At 35.7% G+C, this 27,752-nt stretch overlaps 1 protein-coding gene across 2 annotated transcripts in view; it reads right to left on the bottom strand.

Annotated features, from left to right (window-relative positions):
* The window catches only part of LOC143222945 (5-formyl-3-hydroxy-2-methylpyridine 4-carboxylate 5-dehydrogenase-like), a 42,806-nt gene extending 15,364 nt beyond the window's left edge, over window positions 1-27,442 (bottom strand). For both annotated transcript variants that reach the window (XM_076450178.1, XM_076450179.1), the window contains exons 1-5: window positions 27,305-27,442; window positions 14,142-14,242; window positions 13,495-13,631; window positions 12,829-12,934; window positions 810-904 (exon numbers count right to left, since the gene is read on the bottom strand). In XM_076450178.1, the coding sequence (XP_076306293.1) occupies window positions 810-904; window positions 12,829-12,934; window positions 13,495-13,631; window positions 14,142-14,199 (396 nt within the window). In that variant the 5' untranslated portion in view covers window positions 14,200-14,242; window positions 27,305-27,442. The remainder of the gene's footprint in view (window positions 1-809; window positions 905-12,828; window positions 12,935-13,494; window positions 13,632-14,141; window positions 14,243-27,304) is intronic.
* Window positions 27,443-27,752: the final 310 nt, after the last annotated feature.

Here is a 27,752-nt window from a genome sequence, read left to right as displayed (position 1 = left end):
TCAAATTAGAATACAACATGAAAGAGTCCAAAATTCAAACTGAGAATCAAACTTTGAGAAGCAAGATAACCAGAGGAAGTTTACTCAGCTAAAAGGTAATTTTCCTTTCTAAAAACATTAGAAATTACAAGGATCAGGAGCTGGAAAAACAATAAAAATAAGAGAAATTAGTGTAAAATTTTAAAATAGAACACACCTGAAAAACAAAAATAGTCCAGAAGAAGGTTTTAAGGAATTAGGGCTTTCTGACAATTCATGCTCTTTAAACAATGATAGTAAACGTACCTGATCAAAATATTTTTTTTCTTATCACAAAAATACAGCTTACCAAGAACACACACAAATAATTAAGAATTATCATCCTAAATACTTCAATCAATAAATGCTGGCAATGTATGCAAAGGATCTCTCTGCACATGAAAAGTGCACCTCATAATTAAGATCTCCTAAATGTTTAAAATTTATGATCTTAGTAGAAACAGTTATTATAATATTTAACATCAGAAGGTATAGTGAACAAAATATAAAGTATGATTGTGAAAAAAAAAAGGTCCAGCTTATAACAGAAAAGTACAGAATATGTGTACATTTTCCTAATACATTCAACAAGTCAAGCAGAGATAGAAGAGTAGAGTGCATTGACATATGCTCTGCACTGTACAAAGGGCATTAAGAAACTAAAGTCACATGGTTGTTGGTAGTATGAAAGAAAATTCAACAAGAAAAGGCTTTTAATATTTCAGAGGTAAGCTGGTATGAATTATATCTTTTATGTGTTTACAATGTTATTTTTATAACACATACTTTACCTCCGGTTTTAATGCCCTTGCAAACACTTCATCTAAGTTTAGGTACATTGTGGTTGTGGCTATTACAGCATCTGAATTGGCACAATGAGAAATTCCTGAAAATAAGCCAAAAGATAGTAATTCAATCAACATGTAACAATTTCAAATTATTTCAGAGGTCATCTAAAGAGATGACACTATGCTACTAAGACTTTAATCATTCTAAACCACAAGAACAGTATCAATACCAAAAAAAAATTAGCTTTTTTTCTACAATTTTTAGCTTTGTTTAAGGAATTAATGTTAATTCTTTTTGAGAAATACCAAATGATATTTAGTAGGTGAAAAAGCTTTTCTTTCCAATGCTAAAACTGTAATAAAAAAACATATCAGCATAAAAATACCAAAACACATACAAAAATTGTTAGATTAAAAGCTTGGCAAAAAAGGTGTCATTTTAAGGTTAAGTTACCTGAAAGGTAAATGACATCAACATGAAATACATACCAGTAGATTAGTGAAACTTCAGCTAACAGAAACATTTTTGTTGTTGAGAATACACTGGTCTTGTACTTAAGATTAGTTTTAGACTTAACATGGGTTATGCCATTAATGTTTGGAAAGGACACTGACTCTCAGAACTTTATTATGACCTATGTTTAGCATTGGGTTAAGCTGCCTTTCTCCTTCAACAAAAGCCTGAATTCAATGTGCAATACTCTCCACAAAATGAAGGAAGATATTTACTTGAATCAGCCCATTTATCAAGGAGTATGATAAGCAACTGGCTCAAATATTTTGGTGAACAAGTGGTCTAACATCTGTTGCACTTTACAATTTGTTCACTCATTCTCTTTCTCCAGTCAGAAACAAACAATTGAAGGATGTTTAATTTGTGGCAAATATCTTCCCTTTTGATTGACTTGTTAATAAATGCCTTTGAACTGTTGGAAAAGAAATGGTGTTTGATCATGATGCTCTTGCTACAAAGACACTCACTGCCACATCCCTTTGAACAATTCTACTACTCATTGTTTTGCAGATTAACCATGAAGTGATTATATGTCTGTATAAACGATATCAAGCAGTCAAGTGGCATACCATGATGAGTTTAATAATACAATATACAGAGCATTTTTATAATTATGTTTTAGGGCTAAAACCATTATATATCGACATCTTAACTTTCCTTAGAAAATTTTACAGGTACACTCAAGATCATTACAACTGCAATGAATGTAACACAAAATAATAAGCAGAAGAATCTTTAGACATCCATGTCTTTATCTCCTTCAGAAGACACTACAAACTTTTTGTAATTGTGATGGCATGTTTTTGTCATGAACACAGCTCACAGCAGGCTGTGTCAGCCTTTACACACCTAAAATTCTTGTAGCATAACTTTCTTTCATTAAAAAAAAAACACTCAAGGCCCTTTATCAACTTTGCTGACATAACACCCTCACAAAGTGTTGGTGTAAACTAGTAACTATCTATGGCCTTTATCAGGACAATATCAGGGTGTGTAATGTAAGAAGACAGCCAGAGATTAATTTGTAAAAAGGTTCCTCTTCTAAAGTTTTAAAGAAAGCATGGTTCAGAAGGTGAGAGTTGCACTAATGCAACATCACATATATTCTGATGATGACTGAACCATAAACTACACTTACCAATTTCTGTATTTAACATGCTAGTGCATCACAGCATCCTTGTGTTGACATCCTCGTGAGAAAAGACAACTTCAATTACTGCTCTTATACCACTTTTGAATGGACCAGCCAAGTAGGTTCTTTTGTGGGTATGTTCAAATATTGGTTAGTTTGTACCATTATTTGATACATATTTTCCCATAAATGTTCCTAGAGCAACTTTGTTTGAGGTTGTGAATAGAAATTTCTCCAAGTGTAATTGGACAACTGCATCATACTACACGTAGATCAGCTTCTCCCGACTTCACTCACTTCTACATTTTTATTAAACAAGAGTAATAATCATCAAAAACATTAATAGAATGTCTTCTGTTTGAAGTGCTTTTGCCACTTGATCAGATAACGTGTTAATGCATAAAATATTTTTTATATGTTTAGCATACAGTTGGTAGAATTCAGCACTGGTATCTGATGTAGATAACTTCAGATTCCCTTCCTCTAGAAATCAAGGTGATTTTATCATAAAATTTATCTCCTTTATGTATAAGGTCTGCTTTTTTTTTTTATTTGCACATTAGACATCTGACGTGGCCATGGTAAGCAAAATTTACCATGTTGTAACACGTTAGAATACAGAAACACAAAGATCAATGGTAAAAGCTATCCATGTGTCTGAAACAATAGTGTGAAATAATCAGTAAGGACTTTGATTTAGAAATAAAGCTGATGGGGCATGATTTCACTGTGACAAGACTTTCAGCAATACTTCTCATTCAAATGAAGCATAACCCAATCATCAGAAGTACAAAACTTGTACTCATGTTATTCATTTCATATCAAAACACCAGCCCAGTTGTCAAAGCAGTGACTATGGTTTTCCACATAATCAGACAACTGAATCAGGCAACAGAAAACTACTGTCCATGGAGCTAATGTCAATGCTAGATTACATAATAAGCACAAGAAACCATAAAATTTGTATTAAGTCCTATGTGAGTTTTCCATGTATATACACATACTATTCTCCTCACTTATAGACTAACACTCTACATGCATAGACTCACCAGTATTTTCTTTCCTTAAAACTGATAAAATCAGTATCATACATTCTATAACTGTGCCAGAAGAACAATCACATCTTTCACATTAATGGGTAAGTGTTACAAATACGAATTTTTGTGACTAGGTTTATTTGTATTTTTTTTAAATTAGGCCTAGGTTTGTAACTTCTTTCTAAATTGAAAATGTATTTCCTGTAATACTTCTCCACTGCCACTTGTATTTATTCCTCAACCTACAGGATTCCAACTTTGCTAATCTAAGCATTGATTTAATTCTTCTCATTTGCTCCAGTCTTTTACTCCTTATTCAGTTGATCTTGATGATATAAATGCTTGATTGATTGTTGATTGATTTTGTGTTTTATGACACAAAGCAGCGAGGCTATCTGCGCCAGACATTCGGTAAAAATTTAAAAAAAATAATAATAAAAAAAAATGTAGTAATAGACATAAATGGAAATGAAGGTAAAACAAAAAAGTATAAAACCAATGTTAACACCTAGTCTACAATATTAAGATAGAAGGCAGAGTATAAGAAGTTGTAAGGTATTTACTCTAGCAAAAAGGTAATGATCATAACCCGCCAGGAAGGCTAACAGGTAAGTTCAAGAACCACCGTCAGTCACCTGAAGTTGGTCTTTGCAGTCCTGGTTCCGGGTTATGTGTCACAGCAACCAGTATCAAAATGTAAAAGAATAGAAGTTTTAAAAGATACATAGCAAAATTGTAACAATGAGTAGCCAAATGTCCAGTAAAAAGATAAAGTCAAGTAAATCGAGTAAAATTTGTAAAAGTAAATGAAGGTAAAAACAAAACAGCAATTAAAACAGAAAATGGTGTAAAATCCAATGGTGACATCCAGTCTTCAAAGTTGTAAAATATTTACTCTAGCAAAATGGTAATGATCATAACCCACCAGGAAGACTAACATTTAAGTTCAAGAACCACCGTCAATCACCTGAAGTTGGCCTTTTCAGTCCTGGTTCCAGGTTATGTGTCATAGCAGCTATTATCAAAATGTAAAAGAATAAAAGTTTTAAAAGACACTCAGCAAAATCGTAATAACGAGTAGCCAAATGTCCAGTAAAAATATAAAAGTCAAGTAAATTTGTAAAAGTAATTGAACATAAAAGCAAAACGGCAATTAAAACAGAAAATGGCGTAAAAACCAATGTTGACATCCAGTCAACAAAGTTGTAAAGGACTACCTGTAGCAGAATGGTAATGATCATAACCCGCCAGGAAGACTAACAGGTAAGTATAAAAACCACCGTCAGTCACCTGAAGTTGGTCTTTCCAGTCCTGGTTTCGGGTTATGAGTCAATATGGCCAGTACTAAAAAGTAAAGTAGTAAAAGTGTGAAATGATATGTAGCAAAAGTGTAATAACAACTCGCCAGGATGACTAACGAGTAGTTCAAACGGATAGTTCAAACAGTAGCGTTAGTCACCTGAAGTTGGCCTTTCCAGTCCTGGTGTCGAGTTATTTAATGTTCTGGGCATTGTCCAATGTCAAATTGAATGAGAGAGATTAGAACTGTAAAAAAGGAACCACAATTAAAAAGATGTAATGAATAAATATGCAACACTTAAATGAGATTAAAAAGATTAATGGCCATTAAAAAATTAAAAACATTATCAAGGTGGACAGAGTCACCATCACCTATAACTCTGTCCAATGTTACAGACTGACCCTGGGAAAAAATATGTTTAAAATATTGCCGTCGTTGAGAATTGTAACGATGGCAAGAAAGTAAAATGTGGCTGATAGTGATTTGAGTGTTACACATTGGTGCATCAGTTCCAGATAAAAGAAAATGATGAGTTAAAGAACTGTGACCAATGCGTAGCCTAGTGAGAACAGCTTCCTCCTTCTGAACTTTACGGAAGCTAGATGGCCAAAGTCCAATTTTGGGTTTGATTTGAAAAAGTTTGTTGTCGCGTTGCTCACTCCAAGTGGACTGCCAGCTGGCACGAGTCGAGCCTTGAAGACAACACCATAGTCCATGTTACGGAATAGGCATAGGAGTGATGGTGCTAAAGCAGACATATTTAGCTGCCATGTCTGCAAGCTCGTTCCCACGAATACCATCATGGCCTGGTATCCAGAAAAACTGGATTGAAGTAGCTGCTAATGAGAAATGGGCCAGTCGGTTTCGAATATCAGCGAGAATAGGATGTGAGCTAACGTGTAGCGATTCCAAGGCAAGTATAGAACTAAGCGAATCAGTATGAATAGTGCAGTTAGAGTACTGCTCAGCTGCAATATGATCCAGGGCAAGAGATATGGCATACAGTTCAGCAGAGAACACAGAAGCAATAGAAGGGATTCTGCGCGCAACTACTGACCCATAGCAAACCATAGCAGAGCCCACTGAATTACCTGATTTGGAACCATCTGTATAAATGGGAACTGAATGATTGTTTGAAAGATATTCATTGAATAAAGACTGTACTTCCAATCTGGAGTATATGCCTTTTTTAGGTGACTGAAAGAAAGGTCACATTTGGGGGCTGTAATAAGCCATGGCGGGATGAGCCGACCTGTGGAATCTGCAATGTTATCCAAGGACAGACCCAATTCATCCAATTGCACCCAGATGCGAAGGCCAAACGAAGCAATGACAGATCGTCTGTTCTGAAAAAGTACTGCCCACCGAGGAAGGAAAACACATTTCCAGGTGGGATGCTTTGCTAAGGAATGAAGTTTCGAAGTATATTGTAAAGATAGTTGCAAACGGCGAAGGTGTAGAGAAGGTTCATGAGATTCAATGTATATATTTTGAACTGGAGAGGTATGGAAAGCCCCAGTGCAGAATCAAAGTCCTTGGCAATGAATGGGGTCCAGCATCTTTAAGGCCCGAGGGTCTGGCAGAGCCATAGACCATTGATCCATAATCGAGTTTCGATCTAATAAGAGCACGATATACCTTTAACATTGAACAGCGATCTGCCCCCCAACTGGTAGAAGAGAGAGCACGGAGGATGTTCAGTGCTCTTGTGCATATGACCCGAAGCTGCTTTTAGTGTGGTATAAAGGTAAGTTTACGATCAAAGATAAGCCCCAAGAACTTGGTCTCCGGGACCACTGGCAGCAAAACTTCACCAATATGAAGTTCAGGATCAGGGTGAATACCCCGTTGACGGCAAAAGTGCATGCATACAGTTTTGGAGAGAGAGAAATTAAAGCTGTTCGCCAGAGTCCACTTCCGTACACAATTGAGGGCGGTTTGTAGTTGCCGCTCAATATATCTCATGTTTGACTACTGACATGAGATGTGAAAGTCGTCGACATACAGCCCATTCGCAACAGTGAGAGGGAGTTGTTCAGTGATGGCATTTATCTTTATACTGAAGAGTGTAACACTCAATACACAGCCTTGAGGGACTCCAAGTTCCTGTACAAAAGAACGGGGAAAGTGTCGAACCCACATGAACTTGGAATCTCCTGTTCATTAAAAATTTTTTAATAAACATGGGTAGATGGCCATGTAACCCATATGTATGGAGGTCTCGCAAAACGCCATACCTCCATGTTGTGTCGTAAGCCTTCTCTATGTCAAAGAATATTGATACAAGATGTTGGTAGTTGAGAAAGGCTTCTCTGATAGATGTTTCAAGATGAATTAGGTGGTCTGTGGTGAAGTGCTGTCGACAGAACCCACACTGGGTGGGCGAGAGGAGGTTGTTTGATTCAAGGAACCAAACAAGACGAGCATTAACCATCCTTTCTAATGTCTTACAGAGACAGCTCCTCAAAGCAATTGGACGGTAGTTTGAAGGAATCTTGGGATCTTTCCCTGGCTTAGAGAAAGGCAAAATAATAGCCTGGCGGCAGGCATCAGAAAAAACATTCTCCTGCCAGATCCGGTTGAAAACAATCAGAAGGACATCAAGAGAAGCAGGAGATAGATGGTGCAGCATGTCATAATGAATATCATCAGGTCCAACAGACGTACTGGCAGACCGATGAAGGGCCATTTTTAGTTCCACCAGGGTAAAGGGACAATTATAGTCAAAGAAACAGTCAGTTCGAAAGGAAAGAGGTGATCGCTCTGCCCGAGTCTTGATGGCCAGGAAGGTGGAGGAACAAGCAGAAGTGCTAGATACCTGGCAAAAGCTTTCACCTAGAGTGTTAGCGATGTTCTGAACATCAGTCACCTCCTGACCATCAGAGAGTAAGATCGAGAGGGGGACAGAATTGTAGTGCCCATTAACCTTTCGAATCCTGTCCCATATTATCTTGGAACTGGTGATAGAAGATATGCTAGTTGTGAACTTAATCCAAGATTCCTTCTGGCTTTGACGTCTTACCCACCTAGCATGTGCACGGGCCCGTTGGAAAGCAACCCGGTTTGAAAGTGTGGGATATCTACGAAAAGTATCCCAGGCCTGCTTTTGAGCCTTCCGTGCTAAGTGGCAAGCAGGATTCCACCACGGACGAGGATATCGTGGAAAACGTGTCGAGGTTTTAGGAATACACTGAGCAGCTGCATGTGTAATACAGTCAGTTACTGCTGCTACACAGTCGTCTATTGATGGCTGATTTATGATGGCAGGATCAAGTTCTGCTTGAGCAGTGAAAGTGGACCAGTCTGCCTGATCCAGCTTCCACCAGGGCACGCGGGTAGGGTGGCATCGACCACGGCCAGTCTCTCTCAAAAGGATCAGAAAATGATCACTGCCTAGTGGATTACTGTCAACCCTCCATGAAAAATGGGAGAATAATGTTGGCAGTGTAACTCCATCTTTGCGAGTGGAGATGCGCCTCACTGCAAAAACTTCTTGAGTGGAGAGACCAGCGAGAATCTCTGACTCGGGAACGTTCTTCAAATCCCTTTCAACAATAACTCCTTGTGAAGAATTCAAAGTACCATGAGGTGTAACCTCAATAGGTATATCCCCAATTGCCTTTGAATTCAAGAGGAGTTCACTGTGTTGGGATGTGGATGTTTCAACCAATATGTCACCAGATCGAAGTTTCTTTACTGACTTTGGAGAACCAGCAAGACCCTCTAGTCCCTTTTGAATAAAAAAGGGGACATTTGCCCTAAAGGTTTTTCCGAAAGAGAATGTAATATAAGAAAATGAGGTACATGTGTTACTGATGTTGAAGATTGCTGTTCTGAGTATTCAAGACGTGGTCGCTTACCCATTGACTGTTTTTTTTACAATTTTATTTAAATTTTTTGGAGGATCCATAGGAAAAAGAAAAAATTTCGGTACCCATTGACCCCACCCACCATGAAGCCCTACAAGGGGCGCACTACAAAGTCATGCAAGGACAATGCAGTAATGCCAGGGTTTCGTGAGCACTATACCCAAACACCAGCATCAGGCACAATGTCCACAACACCCATTGAGAACTTCTGACACTGGTACTTGGTTGACTCTAGCCCAAGTGGACCAGCCGATTGACCCAAGGGGGGCCACCAAAAGGCTGCCCGTCTACAGGAATTCGAGGCCAAAGTGGTGTGTTAGGGTTGGACCCCTCAACCACCAGGATCCTCTCCTCCCCTTCACGGGTTGCCACGCACAGCAAACACGTGGGTGGATGTTTAGATCCCAGAGAAGGTAACCAGATAGAACAGAACCTTCCCTGGGAGGTCCCCTCACCACGTACAGAAATCCACACCGAGGGGATATAAATGCACCCTCTATTCTGGTACTGTATATGAGCACCTCATTCATATAATTTTATCACTTTATAACTTTGAAACTGACACCATCCCAGACACTGGCTCTTAGTGGGGAGGAAGGGCAGGAGAGTGTCAGCAGAGGTAAGTGTTATTGGAAATACATTTCCAATTTAGTAAAATGTTAACTTTTAGCTGCAATCACACAATGAGAATGTGGAAGGACCAGTGAGGTCATTATTCACACAGAAAGCATCAGCACATATCAAAAGATGTATTAAGAGAAAAGAGGGGGGACCACACTACATCCAGAACAGGTATGCTCTTCACCTGGAACTTTCTGTATCAAAAGTGGAATAGTAAATGAGTAATCACCATTACAGGCAAGCCCCAACAAGATGGCCAAAGTTCCACAACTCTGGGTTGAAATTAAGGGGTCTTAGTACCTATATTCCACACTGGTAACTGCAGCAACTGGACTGCAACATTATATATAAATATACTTTTGATTGAATCCCAAACTGTAACCATACGATGATGTATTCATAACTACCACAAGTATGATGAGAAAGTAAGCAACAATGAAGCTGAAAAACTTTCTCCTCCACCTGAAGAAGTCCAAAAAGCAACATCCTAGGCTTGAAATGATGGGATCATATATGACTTCTTAATCAAAGGAACAGAACTCATCCAGTCTGGAATAATGAACATTCATCCTCATTCTCCACTCAAATGGGCAAAGAGCATTTATTGTACTTGCCCACAGAATAATGAAGAGGACATAGAACACGGTGCTTAAACAAGTACCTAGAATGGGAACACTCCACATTCATGATTGTGAAAAGAAGATAGTGGGCCTCCTTCCATGAACAATACACTTAACAAGTATTGATCAAAAAGAAAGATCATACACACCCCAACCAGTATTATGAGTAGGCTCCCTCAGAAGCTGGCACCACTTCTTTTAAAATCTGGGAAAAACACCCAGGGATCTGTATGGGAGAGCTTCAAATTCCACCCTCTTTTTCCAAGAGTGAAGGAAAACACTCAAGTCACTCTGAAGAAAAAACCTCTATCTATTACCCACATGACTGGGAACTGGGTGTGGTAAGAATTCCCTAGCTCCACTAGTAGAATTTAGGGGTTAATGTGCATTGGGGAAGTCGTGAGAAACAGTGCTCTAGAAACAGTGCAATATGTGAACCAAGTTTCCTAAGTTTTTTAAAAGCAAACCAACACTGATCTATTCAATCCAATTGTCAGCAAAGGCAGACTGGATCCTTTTTAGCTTTAATCATGATAGTCCAGTCCAATATGGTAACACCCTCTAGTGAGCTCTTAGATGGTCTTACAGAACACCTCATTTCTACAGTCCCTGTTGTAATTGGAAGTAAGTATAGTTAAATTGGTTGCTAGTGCAGAATTGGACAGATAAAATCATACTTGTGAAATCCACTGTGTATGATCCATGACAAAAAAAAAAAAAAAAGAGGAGGTAAGAGACTCTTGGAAAGTAGAGACAAGAGGATGACAAAAATTCTCTCTCCTTATAATCTAGCAGATGTTGTCAATATAAACACAGTAAGTAGTTGAAAACCCTCAGAAGAAGAAATTCCAGATCATATAAAGAATACAAGAAAAATGTTTTCAGAGAAAGCCACATACCAGGCTGTGCGATGTCTTCCAATTGGTAATTCAAATGGCAACTAAAAGACAGAAAAATGTAACAAATCTGATTAGATGCAACTCTCAGAAGTTTCCTCGCCTGTAAACAAAATACAGAATAAGCAATTTGTGAAACCTAATCAAAGTAATTGGGGATAATAAATCTCGTGAAACAGAAGGATCCCAGTGAATGAAGAGTCAAATTCCATCGCCTCCAAAGGAGTTGGTGTGAGCCACATAATGCTTCAGGGCTCTGACAAGACGCAACAAATAATCAGTCCAATCAGTCATAAAGATGATAAATATCTGGCAAAAGAATTGGTGAGAATGATTTATCCCCTACCTTGGATGTCAGTGCAATTTACATTTACATTTATACATTTATACAAAGAGGGATCTTTACCAATAGTGAGAAGTTATCAAACATTCTAAGAGTTATAATAATTAAACAAACATTGGTTAGTAGAAGAATAAAAACAGAAGGTTATTTTATCTTAAAAGGATTACATGTTACAATCTATAATCTACAAAATGTCTAATACAAAAATAGAAACATATTTTACAACAGTACAATACTTAGTAAAAGATCCAATATATGATTCAATACATGTAGTACAAAACTCGTAGCACATATGGGTCATAACAAAACCTGTGTGTGGTAATACAATAACACTTGGTTCAACTGTAAAAAGCAAATCTGCATTTGTTTGTGTTGTTTTAAATCATAAACAAGCACTTTCATATGTAATCCTAACAGAAATTACATACTACTTTGCTTGAAGCTGAGTAGACACAACCAGCACAGTTGTTTTTTTTAATACTCCACAATATAGCCAACACGAAATGTTCTGTGGCTTTCCAAGATAAATTTTGTTTTCCCCAACCAGTAAGCAATGAATATTGTTATGCCCTGAATGTATTAAATACATTTATGTTTACTGGAAATGAATGACTGACAGTGAAGAGCACAACTCCTGTATTGTATTTCATCAATATTAACACAGGAAAGCTTGATTCAGCACAACAGTTTTTCATTAATTAGCAATGACTATATAGTTTAGAAACTAGATTGTTTCATTTCAATATTCTTATAGAGCTACACAAGAATTATTTCTGCTAGCCATTTATAATTTTGAATTGATAAACTAGAGGGAAGGGAACTAATTTGTAGTACCCACTGCACACTCTTGGGCTATTCTAATTGCAACCTCAAAGTCTAGAGCACAGTTCTGTAGCAGAAATGTGAACCATGGACCTTCAGGTTCATAGTCTGCAGGCTAACCACTAGGCCATTTCTGGTCTGGGAAATTTTGAAAGGAGCATGTTATTGAAGAAATTTGCTTAACACAGTTTAAAACTTTCACTTAGGTTTGGTTGAAGTGAAAAAGAGGTACAAGAACTAGTAAATGTGTTTCCAAAATTTTCAGTTTCAAGAAAGATGATTATCTAACTTTTCATAAGACTCTCATAAAGCCTCATTGGAAATAATGAGAATATTTTAGTTTCATTGTTAAAATAATACCAATATGGTAAAAAAAATGGTTGAGATGAATAATGTGATACCCAGTTTTATATTTTTGAGCCACAAAATTAAGCCTACATGCTTGGACTTGTTTCCTATGGGCCATTGAAGAATAGAAACAATTTGATTAAGATGTATAAAATTGCTACAGAATTGGATAATTAGCTTATGGATTGATGGAGAAGGAATTATAAAAATAGTCTTAAAGCTATTAAATCTTGTGTCCCAACTTCTATTAGAAAACTATTTTATTTCCAGAACCATAAATTTTAAACTGCTTTATATTATGAAATGGTAAATCCTGCTGAGTTAAATTCATTTGTTTAAACTACTGTGAAATTGGTAAAAAATTAGAAAGACTGGCTACATTTAGTTTTATCAGGTTATTTTGCTGGGTTGTTGTAACCTTAGTCATTCCAATTTATGTTTACTCTTTTCTTTCACAGTGTACCAGTGAAGAAGAGAAAAGATGAAAATCATATTTTATTTACTTAACTATCTTACTCACGTTCAATTAGGTCTTGCTTGATCTCCAAATCTTCACTAACACTTTCGAATATGAATCCTGACTTTCTGACAGTCTTTTCTAGTCTGTTCATATAATATACATTTCCCTAATACATAATTATAAATTATAAGTCCAAATAATCTTAAAACAAGAAACTTAATTTTTGAATTAATTTCTAAAAGTAAAAAAAGCTAAAAAATAAATAAAATACTAATTTTTAAATCATTAAAAACCAACCAACATAGTAACAAGTTAAAGGCTAACAGTCTCTGATCTTGTCTTATCTTTTTATCATTATTAGTGAAAATACACGAAACCAAACAAGTTTCTACAAAGATCTTAGAATATTTCAGGATAAAAATGTTTAATTCATCAAATAAAGCTATTCTGTTGTTGCCAGTTATAATTTTTTTTTTACATCTGTCTCTTTATCAAGTAACTTAATATACTTTCAATAATGATACAAAATAAACAACTGCTGAGACAGGCCTAAAAGGTATTAATTATAAAAATAAACTGTCAATTGAAGTCTGAGTTATTACAGAAATCCTGTGCTGGTTAAGTGTGTGTGTTTGTAGTTATATAGCTACAGTGACTTAAATCTGCATGCACTCTATGCTGAGGTGTGTAAAATGGAAAAGCAAACATGTACAAAATTTCACATACTACAAACTCTGTTTGCATTAATAAGTTATCTTTTCTTAACTCTTCCTTGTCATACTTTAGCCGTTCTACCAAGTCATCCAGAGCTGCAGAACTTTGGTCATACACCCAAACCTCATGACCATGGTAAGCAAAGTCACCTAGAATGCCAAGAATGCATGTTTAATTAGATCAAAATATCTGGCTCATAATGTACATAGACATTTTTAATAACAAATGTTAAAGAATGCATAAAAACATTTACAATCTGCACACAGTTTTTTATGCTGTACCATTATTCAGTATTTCAAATGTAAAAAATTAATGTCAAACACTTATCTAAAGCTAATATATCAACTTTCTGGTATACAACTGTTACTTCAACATTAATATCAAATACATCGTTATTTATTTAAAATGGTAAATCTGATTAATGAATCAAAAGTTTAAAATAAATTTGTGTCAAACTATAAACTGTTATATTAACAAAAAATTAGTGTGTGTGCCTTGATATCACATAAAAACTAATATTTTTCGATTACTCTGCAAATGTATACACTTACATTGTAAGCACATGTTCAGTGTGTGTGTGTGTGTGTGTGTGTGTGTGTGTGTGTGTGTACAATGCTATTTTAACACATTAAATGTATAAAAGAAAAAATATGATATACCTGCCATCTTGCCACCTAGAGTACCACACCCAACAAGTCCTATTTTTGATTGTGTCATGATTATAACAGAAAGACTAGATGTTCGTGTCGGTGTTTTATATCTAAAAACACAAACCAGAAATGTTAATTGCCAATGTTCAATATATGGTACAAGTAAAACAATTAAAAAAAGGCAACTTGCTGAAATGATAATTTTGTTGTTACAAAATTGCCATTTGAATTAACTTTATATCTTGTATTTAATGTTTAAATATGCATTATTATAAAAAATACTTCATAGAGAGTTATCATAAGAACTAAACTTTATTCAAATAAAGAATCAGCATTTTATTAACCATGTCAGCACATCAAAATAATGAATAAAAACTTTAGGAAATACTATAATTTCTGAAATTTAACACACAAAAAATTTAACAAAAAATCCTCCTCAATTTTAGTGCAAATTTATCAGTATGGAGAACCTTTCTTCACTGCCAGGAATAAAAACAATAGAAGAAAATTATTCAAAGCATTTATCCATGTTCTCTTATTCTACATAATAAATAACTAGCTCTGACACACAAGAAAAAAAAGAGAGATAACTTAATGAAAAATTTCTCTTTTAATTTAATTTTCAGAGTCCAATTTCCAATGTAAACTGATTTACTGGTGACAAGTGTAACTCAAAAGTTACTGAAATCTTTGTTGGTGTTATACACAGACCTATAAAATAAGTCCATGCATGGAAGTAATGAAGATGTGAATTATGATAAATAACCAAGGAAACTGTATCTAAAAACATCTTTCATCATGGAATAACCTTCAAAAATATGGAATTTTTCAAATTATATCACTAACCAGTGGAAACAAAGTGAGGTATAACAGGTGATATCCTGTCTGTAGTTTGTTGACGGCATTATCAAAACACTTTTTAAAACCATATCAGAGTTGGAATTAACATTTAAAATAATGAATAAACAACAAACTAAACTTTAACCCTTTCATGACAGGTCATGCAAAGGCCATGTCATCATGTTTGTTGACTTGCATTCAAAATTTTATTAAACTACTAATTTATGAATTTATTTTAATAAGTTTGGAATCAAATTGTAGATTATAATTTAAACTTTAATATTATATACAAATTCGTTTTTTAATTTAAAAGTAAACATTAAAAGAACACATTTAAATATAATTTTAATGAGTCATAGTATGTCAAATGCAGCACTGTTTAAAATTAAATGTTTCTGATGTCAAAATACCAAGTCTACAGTTTTGTACAAATTAGAAACTCAATTTACTTATATTCACAAGCTAGAATGTAAAAAACAACAACCTCATGCCTTTTTATTGTTCCTTTTTCCCTTATACACACTCACTTAAGTATATGACACATGAATAACCAATCGATAACTTAAAATATCCCAAGAATGGTTTTCTCAAGCATTTTAATCTGTGAAAAGGTTACCATTTTCTTTTGAAACAAGATTTACAGAAGATAGGTTGTGTCTTTAGTCTGCTTGAAGTTTCATATTTTTTAAAATCTAAATTAATCTTAGTTACATTTCATAAATTATAGTGGAATTCTGTAGTATTAGTGTAGTCATTTATGATTTTTTAGTTATTTAGCTGTATGCATATGAAAAACACCTACAAACAAATTTTGTTTCATATCCTCCATGTACAAAATTTTAAAATGCTTAACAACCTATATTGAGAAAGAATTCAAATGTCATAGCAAGAAGAGATAATTATTTGCTTTACTTCTTGATTTATTGTTCTGTATTTTAAGAAAAATAACTTTAATAATTTATTTCTAAATAGTAATAATATATACAAATAATGTATAATAATTAAAATGCAACTATATACTACAAAATACTAGTCCACTAAAACATAGCCAAGAAAGGGAAGACTAAAGGTCAGTTTTATATTATTGAATCTGTAACATGAGTGCACATGCACCACATCATTGCAAGTTGTGTAAGGTTATATAGGCATGACTGGTAGGTTAATATAATAATAATAATTTATATATGCATAGTTGGTTGGTTTGGTGTTTAATGGTATGAAGCACCTAAACTATCTGCACAAAACATCTAGTACAAAGTTAAAATTAAGGTAAAATTAGTAAAATTCATAAAAGGAAATTAAGGTAAAACAAAACAAAGTTTAATTTTTTTTTTAATTAAAAATTCATGAATAGCATTGAAACCAATTTTTACATCTAGTTTGCTGCAGTAAGAGAAAAACTACAGTAATAAGTTGTAAAAGATTTTCTGTAGCATAACTGTAATTATCATAACTCACCAGGAAGACTAACAGGTAAGTCCAAAAACCACCATTAGTCACCTGAAGTTGGCCTTTCCAGTCCTGGTTTCAAGTTATTTGACATTTCAGCCATTTTCTAATTTCAAATTGAACTAGATGCCCTTTGATTCTCAAAAAGGAATCATTTAAAATATCTAGTGTATAATTTAGAAACATAAGGAGCATTAAAAAGATTAAAGGCCTTTAAAAAACTAAAAACATCTCTAAGGTGGACAGTGTCACCATCGCCAATAACACTGTCTAACGTTATAGATAAATCTTAGAACAGAACATGTTTAAAAAGATGCCGTCATTGAGAGTCATGATGACGGAAAGACAGTAAAATGTGGCTTATTGTGACCTGAGTGTCACACAGACAACACATTGGTGTATCAGTCCCAGATGAAAGAAAAAAAAAAAAAAGAGTTAAAAAAACTGTGATCAATGCATAGTCTAATTAGAACAACTTCCTATTTATTTAGAAAAGCTTGTTTTCACATTGCTCACTCCAAGTTGACTGCCAACTGGCACGGAGCTGAGCCTTGAATAGAGGACCATAGCCCACGTATGGAACAAGCACAGCAGTAATACTGCCAGAGCAAATAGATTTAGCTGTAGTGTTGGGGAGCTCCTTCCTGTAAATACCAACATGGCCTGGTATCCAGACAAAATGAATAGAAGTAGATGTTAAAGAGCAATGGGCCAGTCAGTTTGGAATATAGGTGAGAACAGGGTGTGAACTAATGTGAAGCAATTTCAGGGCCAGTAAATAACTAAGTCAGTCAGTATAAATAGTGCAATTTGAACACTGCTCAGCTTCTATGTGATCCAGGGCAAGAGAAATAGTGTACAGTTCAGCAGTGAACACAGAAGCTGCAGAAAGGATTCTGCATGCAACCACAAAATCACAACAAACCATGGCAGAGCCTACACAATAATCTGATTTCAAACCATCTGTATAAACAGGAATGGAAGAATGGTTTGAAAGATGTTCAGCAAATAACAGACAGTATTTCCAATCAGGAGTGTCTGCTTTTCTTAGATGACTGAAAGATAAGTCACATTTGGGGACTGTAATAAGCCATGGTGGGGTGGGATGAGCTGACCAGTCAATATAGCAATGTTATCCATGGACAGACCCAATTCATTCAAATGCACCTGGATACAAAGGCCAAAAAGAGCAATGCCAGAACATCTGTTCTGAAAAGTATGGCCCACTGAGGAAGGAAAACTTTGGTATGGAAGGAAGTTTTGAAGCATATAGTAAAGACAGTTTAAAATGGCAGAAGTGCAAAGAAGGTTTATGAGATTGTGTGTATAAACTCTGAACTGGGAAAGTGCAGACCCAAAGTCCTTGATGATGAATGAGGTCCAGCATCTTTAAGACCAAGGTCCTGGCAGAGCCATAGACCAGTGATCTATAATCAAGTTTTGATCAAATAAGAGCATGATATATCTTTAGCATAGAACATCAACCTGCTCCCCAAGTGATAGAAGAAAGGACACGGAGAATGTTCAGTGCTCTTGTACATTTGACCTGTAGTTGCTTGATGTGTGGTATAAAGGTTAGCTTACAGTTAAATATAAGCCCCAAGAACTTTGTCTCAGGAACCACAGGTAGCACAACTTTACTGATACAGAGTTCAGGATCAGAGTGAATACCCTGTTGGCAGCAAAAGTGCATGCAAATGATTTTAGAGAGAGAAGTTAAAGCCATTTTCTGTGGTTCACTTAAGTAAATGATTAAGGGCAGTCTGTAGCTGCCGCTCAATATACCTCATGTTTGACAACTAATATGAGATGTGAAAGTTGTCAACATAAAACCCATTTGCAACAGTGAGAGGGGGTTGTTCAGTAATGGCATTAATTTTAATACTGAAAAGTGTGACACTCAAAATGCAGCTCTGAGGGACTCCAATTTCCTGTAGAAAAGAATGGGAAAGTGTTGAACCCACACCAACTTAGAATCTCCTGTCTATTAAAAATGAGCAAATGGCCACATAACCCTTATATATGGAGGTTTCACAAAATGACATACCTCCATGTTGTATCATTAGCCTTCTCAATGTCAAAGAAAATTGATACAAGATGTTGTTGTTTCAGAAAAGCTTCTCTGATTGACGTTTAAAGTCAAATTGGGTAGTCTATGGTGGAGTGCTGTTGTCAGAATCCATGCTGGGTGGGCAAGAGGAGGTTGTTTTATCCAAGGAACCAAACAACATGAGCATTAACCATCCTCTCTAAGGTCTTACAAAAACAGCTCATCAAAGCAATTGGATGGTAGTTTGAAGGAATCTTGGGATCCTTCCCAGGCTTAGAGAAGGTAGAGAGAACAAACAGTGATGGTATGACTCAAGGAAGCACGGATGGCTACGGCCTTCAAGGGTGTGTTGGGTGGCAAAGACAGGGTGGATGGATGCTGATTAACAAACAGCGCCACCCCTCCATGCACTCGTCCATCACACAGCCTGTCATTTCTGTACAGAGAAAAACACTGAAAGGGCACTGCATTGGTAGTTTTCAGAAGTGTTTCCTGTAAGGAAAGACATGCAGGATGGTAGAAAGCAATCAGTGTTTTGATGTCATCCACATTAGAATGTCAACCTTGACAGTTTCATTGTATCAAGGTGGCCATTTCTACTTGTGTGTAGGCGAATTGGGAGGTGAACTCTTCTGTTTATGACCACGTCTTTTTTATTTACTGCCTTTATTCGAGGAAGGTCTATCTACCTCTATGGATCTTGCCATGGGTCAATTGGGCAGGTCTTTGCTGATGGAAGGGGATTTCGATGACTGAGGACGTGAATGAATAATTGTTTTGCATCTTGGGATGGGAAAAGAATATGTATCTATGGAAATGCCTGTACCTGGAACCAAAGAATGTGGATCTTGGGGTTTGTTGGAATGTATGTAAGGAACAGAAATTGGTGTTGAAGTTGATTCATCAACTTTTTTAACCATGGAGGTCAAAAGACTTTTCAGTTGTTTTTGTTTTGAGAACCATTCTTTTGGAGGCATAGAGAGATCTGTCTGGACTCCCACTATAGTAGTGGAATGATGTGTAGCAGCATATGACTGAGATGAAGTGGTGGACAGCAACTTTCAAGCCTCAGGATAAGTAATGTTATGAATCATTTTTAAATGCTGCACCTCTTTTTCTTCCAACCATTCAATAGGTTTTCCCAAATTCCCCTTGAATGTAAGAGGAGTTCACTGTGTTGAGATGGGGATGTTTCCACCAGATTGAAGCTTCTTTACTGACTTTGAAGAGCCAACAAGTCCCTTCAGTCCTTTCTGAATAAAAAAGGGAGACATTTCCCCTAAAAGTTTATCTAAAAGAGAATTTAGGAAAAGAAAATGAGGTACAATAGGTGTTACAGTTGTTGAGGATTGCTGCTCAGAATCTTCAAGACATGGCCATTTACCTATGGACTGTTTTTTCACTATTTAAGTTTTTATTTGGAGGATCCATAATAAAAAAGGGAAATTTTGGTGCCCACCGACTCCATCCACCATGGAGCCCTACGAGGGGACACTACAATGTCAAACAATGTCAATGCAGCAACCCCAAAGTTTCAGGAGCACTATACCCGAACACCAGCATCAGATACAATGTCCACAACATAAGTTGAGAACATCCAACACTGGTACTTGGTTGACCCTAGCCCAAATGGACATGCTGACTGACCCAAGAGGGCCACCCCAAGGCTGCCTGTCTATAGGAATTCAAGGCCAAAGTGGTATGTTTAGGTTGGACCCCTCAACCATCAGGATCCTCTCCTCTTCTTCACGGGTCACCACACACAGCAAACATGTGGGAGAATGTTCAGACCCCAGAAAAGGTAAACTGAAAGAACATAACCTTCCCTTGGAGGTCCACTCACCATGTACGGGAATCCACATCAAGGGGTAGTGGGGAGGAAAGATTGGAAAATATGAGTAGAGGTATTACTGAAAATACATTTTCAATTTAACACAACATTAACTTCCACAGCATAGTTACCTAACTCCCACTATAGCCAGAATCCTACATCTATAAGGTGGAGGGAGTGGTCAGGGCATTATCCATACAGAATGTGTCTGCATAAATCACTGATGTTCCAACAGAAGATTAGCATCCTAGTGGAGGGTATTTCAATATACTTGGATTAGGTATGCTCTTCGCTCAGAATCTAATTCATGGACTGTGGGTGGAATTTGACATGATCCACCATCACTACTGGCCAGGCCTCAACAAGTTAACTGAGGTTTTTCTGTTTGGGGTTGGAATTATAAAGCCATGGTGTCTAAACCTCATGTTGGTGGCTGGATCATTTGGACAACAGTATATATACTTGGGTTCCTGTATGCTATACTTACCCTACAGAATCATCAGAACTCACAATCTGAAATTATGAACACTCATCGTTCCTCCTTAACTGTGTGCTGTGTGGGCAAGGTAAATTCAACTTGTACTCAGAATTATGGGGAGGATGTGGAACAAGCTGTGCTCAACCAACAACCTATAATGGAACCACTCTGCATTTGAAGTTACAAGGAGACAATGAACTCTCTTCCATGGACAATGTACTGTCCCAATATTAATCAAAAAGAAATCATGCTCAATCCAATCAGATAGCTAAGCATCAAATCTGAGCTTGTATTACAAGTGGACAATTGTATATACTGATACCTCTCCTAAAAACATATGGGAAAAAACAAACCATGCAGGATCCCAGGTAGGAGCACCCCAATTTTGCCTTCTTTCTCAAAAGTGGAGAAAATTCACTTGAACATTCTGGATGAATAACCTCTGTCCTTTATCCCAGTGAATAAAAACCTGTTGTGGTGAGGACTCATTAGCTCCACTCATAGAATCAGAAGGGTAATGCACACTGGGGAACCCTGAGGGAAAATGCTCTGGAAACGGTGCAATAGGTGAAACAAATTTCCTAAATTTTTTAAAAGCAAATGATTCTGATTTATTCTATTGAATTACTAGAAGAGATAAGTAGAATCCTTTCATACTCAACATTATAGTCTTGCATAGTACAATAATACCATCCTAGCAGTCTCTAAATGGTGTTCTGGAACATCTCATTTCTACAGAGTCTGTTGCAACATGCATAAAGTATAATGTTAATGGTGGCTAGTTCAGAATTGGTTTGATAAGAACACTCTACTTGGGCAGCACTTTCCACTAGATATTCACACATCCTTATAATGTGCCAGATGTAGATAGTTACAAATAGTAGTTGAAAACCCTAAGAGGAAGATATTATCAAAACATGCAGATAATGCGAGATAAAAGTATTGAGGGGAGTTTACATTCCAGACCACACAATGTTCTTCAGCAGGCAATTCAACTAGGCCAATAAAAGCATAGAAATGTGATGATTCATGAGACACAACTCACAGAATAAGTGATAGAGATCAATTTTTGTACTATTTTTGTAAAGTAACTTGGAATAAATCTCAAGAAACTGAATGACCAAAATGGAGGTGGAATAAGTGGATACTCCTGAAGGTATCACAGAAGTAGAAACCAAAATTGAGCCAGCAAATCTGATGCTACCAACATAATCTAACAATAGGTTGAACAAATCATAGTTAATACAAATCAGTGGGAAGGTATAGAGGTACAATCCTCTCCAATCCTAACTGACAGTATCTCCTGCCAATGCCTAAGAATGTATTACAGGAGGCAAATATTGAGTGTTCCAATTAGTGGCAAATGCACTGATCATCAGAGCCACGAACTGAGAGCAATTCCAATAGAAAATTTCATGATGCAGCATTCACACTATCAAGAGAATTCAGTTTGTTTGAGACAACTGATCTGCAACCACATGCATCACCTCCTAAACATAGCAAGTTGATAAAATGATATGCTGAGAATGAGCCCAGTAAAGAAGATCCAAGGTTCAATAACAATGAGACATGGACTGAGTTTCCCTTGACAAGAAATATAAGACACCAAAGCCAATTGATGTGGCACCATAGAATAAAAAGAGAATTTTTGGAAATGATAATGGGTGGCAAATGCTTCCAGAAGAGGATTACTCCACTAAATGCATAACCACAGAACTAGCTGAGAATCCAGGGGCAACTCATCTAGGGATAATTGATGAGCAAAAAGAATCAAAGCGTCCAGAACATGACACTCCAAAATGTAAGTATAATGTGAATGGGCCAAGAACAAGAATACCAACACCCTAAAAAGAAAGTGAACATGAACTAGTGTCTTTCTGTCAACTGAAACAAGAGACAACCATTGGAATGGTTTGCTTTGTATTAAAAAACAACAGGTAATGATGCAAATCTTCATGGATATCAATCAGCTCGAGAATATAAATGTTCAACCCATCTCAACTGACAAAAACAACCCATGATTTAATGAAATCCATAAAAGCTCCCTAACCCTTAAGCATCCAGAAAGAGATGCAACCTGGGTCATGGAGGCACAAAAGGAACATCAGGTATGTCAGTGTCTCTGTAGAGCCAGAAGGCAAAATTGTCCAGAAGTGAAGTAGAAAGAAGAATAACTAAACCACAAGCTTCTTTACTCATAAATAAGAAGAAATCTGTGCCTGAATAGGGAGGAAGTGAAAAACAAGTGGAGAAACTACTTGGTCTGGATAAGAAGAAAGGCTACTCTCACTAGAAAAGCCATTTCATGAGTTGCTTCTTGAGAAAACAACTGAGTGTTTGTGAAAAGCATGTTTGACTAAAGCTAAGAAAAATTCATCACATAAGAACATGTGCACAAACCTTGTTACACGTGACAGAAAATGTAGGATGGAAATAAGGATGTGAAAGTAAGCACCCATGATGTCCCCTCTTGTCATCCAAAACTAAGCACACCTGAACATGCAGAAAGACTATGGGAAAATGAGAAGATTTGATGAAAACAATTAAGATGTGACAAATTGATAACTAGACACCAGTCCCTAGTCATTTTGGGGAATACCAACAACCTGGAATACAATCCTCGATAAGTGTGATTGACAGATTCTATAGCATCTACAAGAAGTAATCTAAACTACTTCCATTGAGAGAATAGCTAGAAAGAGGATTCCAAAGAGGTAGGAAGGAGACAGCAACTGAGAATAAAAGAGGAATGTGAAGGAATTTAAGTGATAAACCTTATGCCAAAACCCAAAGCACCCAATGATCTGAGGTAGAATTGTAATATAGGTGCAGAAATGGATGGGTGTTAGTGAACAGATATCCTCCTTGATTTAAATGACTTAAACACTCATTAAAAAATGGCAACTGTAAAAATGGTACCATCAGTAGGTCTTGTGATTAGGATACGGATAGCTGCCCTTAAGTTATCCATGTATCCCTGCCCAACAGATCCTAACAACCAAGAAACATGTGTGAAGGGAAAAGGTTGAGGAGGATGAACATACCAACATGGAAAAAATAAGTGAAGGGAGATAAATGTTAGATAGATAATGGTGTTGTGTAGTTAAGTTCAAAGAAAGGCAGAAGAATTGCAATAGAGAAAACCTCAGAGAAGAAACAAAGTCAAACACTATAGAGGAATCAGACTCCAACAGCTGGGATTCTACGTACAGAATCAACAGGTAATGATATACCAAAATACAGGCATCAAAAACCTGAGAGAGAGAGAGAGAGACAAGGCATACTGCCCCCACCACCAAATATACATCCATCAGAAACTGAGCAGCACAGAACCCAATATCAGGATTAAGAAGGAAAAATGAGATATCTAAGGAATGGACCAAATGTTGTAGGAAAGTCAAGGAATGACATGAAACAGAGGATGAACACATAAAGGTAACATATACCTGTGGCACTAAATGCAAGAAGGCTAAGGACAGCTGAGAAGCATCCATAGTCATAAATTGAAACCCAAGACCTGAAGCCTGGGATACAGCAGGTTTAATTGCTGTAGTAATATTAAATGCAGAATGCACGTTCAAATGAGATGACATATTAAATTAATATTTCAAAAACTGTAAAATATAAAGAAAAAACAAGTAACAGAATCAATATCAGATGCCTGAAAAGGATGAGACAGTGCACTGTACATACAAAGAGTAGTATGAGTGAAGAAAACCTATTACATGAGCAGACATAAGATTCTATATAGGAATCACTTTTCAACACCTTATTCCAATTCACCGATATACACACACACACACACATATATATATATATATATACACAGTTTAGTCATATTTGCTAACAGCCTAATCAATGGCTCAATTAATTAATTACACATGATTAATAAAATAGTAAAGTATTCTTCAAACAAACCACAATCATACAAGCAGATAAAAAGTTAGCAAGTACTGTTGGATAAAATAGAAAGTGGTTTAAAAAAAATTACAAACATTGGTAGACAGCCTTAGTAGCATTGTCATTACTAACAAAAACAGTGGAAATTGAAATTGAGCCACGACCTTAAGTAACAAGCTCCCTCCCACAAATCGTCAAACCTGAATAAACTTAAAGTAAAAACAACCAAATACTTATGACCTTAAAACTACGAAGTTCATAGAGAGCCCATAGGTAGATCTGTACTTAAATACTAAAACATAATTACATCATCTTGATTACATGAATAGTTTGAATAATTAAAGATAGTAATTAGAAATTCTAATTTTGGTTAGTTTATTATTTTTATGAAAACTACTTTGGTCCTAACTTTGATTAATCAGTTGTTAAGATAACCAAAATTAATGGAAATTGGAAATATTAATTTCAATTGCTTGATTAATTTATGTTGACCATAATCGATGCAATCATTACTTATATATAAAAACTGATTAAACTGTTCTATTCTACTAATGATAAATCACATCCCATAGCCTCAAAATTGGTTTTCTGAAATTCAGAAACCAGTTGTTTTTTTTCTTGATCACAACACAACACATAGCAAAACATCAAATCTAGTTATGCAATAACCACTTATCTAAATGTTACCCACTTAAATTTTGTATTTATTTCCTTAATAATAATTAACAATAAATGTTATCCATTGTGGTTAGTTTCCTAACCATTCAGTATAAAAAGCCATCCTGAATCACTTCAAGATGTCTCTCTCCCTCACTGTTTAACTCTACAACAAAATCAGTTATCTCAGATTAAATATTCCATAATTAGTTCATTAGTATCCTTTATTTAAAGTGTAGACCCTTACCTCATTAAATAAATTTCTCTTTAGCATAATCTTGTCTAACTGATAGTGTATAACAACTGCCAACTAAAAACCCCTTGAATGAAACTTTCTGTCTTCAATCCAAATAGGTTGCAATTTTTCCATTATACAGTAAGCTGCTAAACCTCTCTTTTAAAGTCTATTACTTAAATTAATTCTAACTTGGATTTTCAAAATTATTCTTATCAATATTCATCATATCCAACCCTGTTTCAGTAATTCCAATTGCATCTTTCATTTTAATGTGAGCCCCTAAGACATCTGTTTTATTCTTAATACTCCTAACAGGAGTAACCAATTTTAATTAACTTATGTTTATCATTCAAACTGACAGATTCTTTCTAAACTATTTAACTTGAAGCTCTAAATTGTGTCTGCAAACTCCTGGTTGCTCTATCTATCCTCTTATTTAAAATACTTTATGTATTTCCCAAACTGCTTTAGTGCTATACAAACCTAAACAATCTTTACTGACATTCTTCAGAGATGCTTGAAACAACCTGCTGCCTAGTCTACTTAGTAGGACCTTATTTCTGGCAAACACTTGATCTTACAGGGAAACCTGTCCTGTAAGTTTACCCAAGAAATTGCCCTTGACAATTTTTTACTTAATCCCTAGACCATGTCAAAAATAATTCATTTCTGAATCTTGCCCAATAGAGTAATCCCAAAAGGACCATACATTTATTTCCAAACCTAAACCTTTGAATGTCTTGTTACTTGTTTAAATAACTTGTAACAGTCTAAACAGAATGCCACAACAACAAGAATCAAACAAAAACTTATTAAATATAACAAGAGAAATCCAAAGAAAAACCTTCACACAATTAGAAAACAAATTTGATTAAATACAAGAACAAAAAACAATTAGTTAATCCATACCTGGCTACTAGATACAAAGATTAATAATACATACAACATAAAACCTAATATTATTAATTTCAAAAAATATGAAAGAATCACCCAGAAGAAGAAAAAACCAAATTAACTAAATAATAATATAATGCATCAAAATTAAAACCACTTTAACCATTAAGAACAATGTCAAGCAATAATTCCCTCTCACTATTTTGTGAACTAATTCATTTTTCAAGAAGGAAGGCTTTTTTATTTACTGGGTAGACCATACGGCTACATCTCAAAGTCTTGTGCAACATTATCTATACATCACCACCAGCGGAGTTTGTGTCAAGTTTATAATACACGCTCAAAAACATGCTTCAGATAGACGGAGAGTTAGTTCTAAAAAGGCTACAAATTCATAGCTGAACTAAATAGCAAAAAGAATGATAAATAGATGGGTAAAAAAAACAAAAAAAATAAAGGCACAATAAGCTATCTCACAAGGCCTTCTAATACGACTTAAATCATTTGCTCTTATAATTACAAAAGAGAATGCTGATACCACTACCAGCAACTGTCAATACTGTGCATTCTAGATCTAGACTTTCTTTGTGTTCTACTATAAATAATTTTATTAGTATGTATATATAATAAAAAGTAACCCATTATTTAAATTATTTGTCATCTTGTTCCTAACTGCAAGTAGCTAAAAGTTCGACTGCATTTACAGACTGGCATCTGAATTATAACTCAATAATTGAACCTTTCCGAGTTTCTCTACAGTTTTTCATTTTGCTACTATATACCCTCACAAGTCAACACCTCGTTCTTAATACCATCCCCTAAAGCAAACATTTACCTCAACTCTATCAAAATCCTGGCTTGCTTTGTTATCTTCTAGTAAGCTTCTATTTTGAAAGCGTAACCCTAATACTAAAACCGGAAGCTGATGCTAAAGACGTCAGCTCAATACAGCTGAGTGTGACTCATGCAAGTATGACGTTAGTGAGGAGAATAAATGTTCGATAAGATAACACGTATAAATAACTAACTTTTACCTCTGATACTGCTCGCGATTTTTGCACCGTACTACACTAGAAACAGAACATAACAAATGACTTACAAATGTGTGTGCCTTACTTTTATTACAAAATATTATTTCAAGTATATGGGCATTTTTAAACAGTAGTATTTCACAGTAATACTATAGAGAAAAATCAAACCTATAAACATTTTAACCACTTGTCGCCTCTACTAGAGATTTCGAATATTTTCGGAAGGTTATATTACTTATAACTACGTAGGAA

This window comes from Tachypleus tridentatus, chromosome 8 (assembly GCF_004210375.1).
Source record: "Tachypleus tridentatus isolate NWPU-2018 chromosome 8, ASM421037v1, whole genome shotgun sequence".
In the NCBI taxonomy this organism is placed as follows: domain Eukaryota; kingdom Metazoa; phylum Arthropoda; class Merostomata; order Xiphosura; family Limulidae; genus Tachypleus; species Tachypleus tridentatus.
This window is presented reverse-complemented; position numbering and strand designations above follow the sequence as displayed.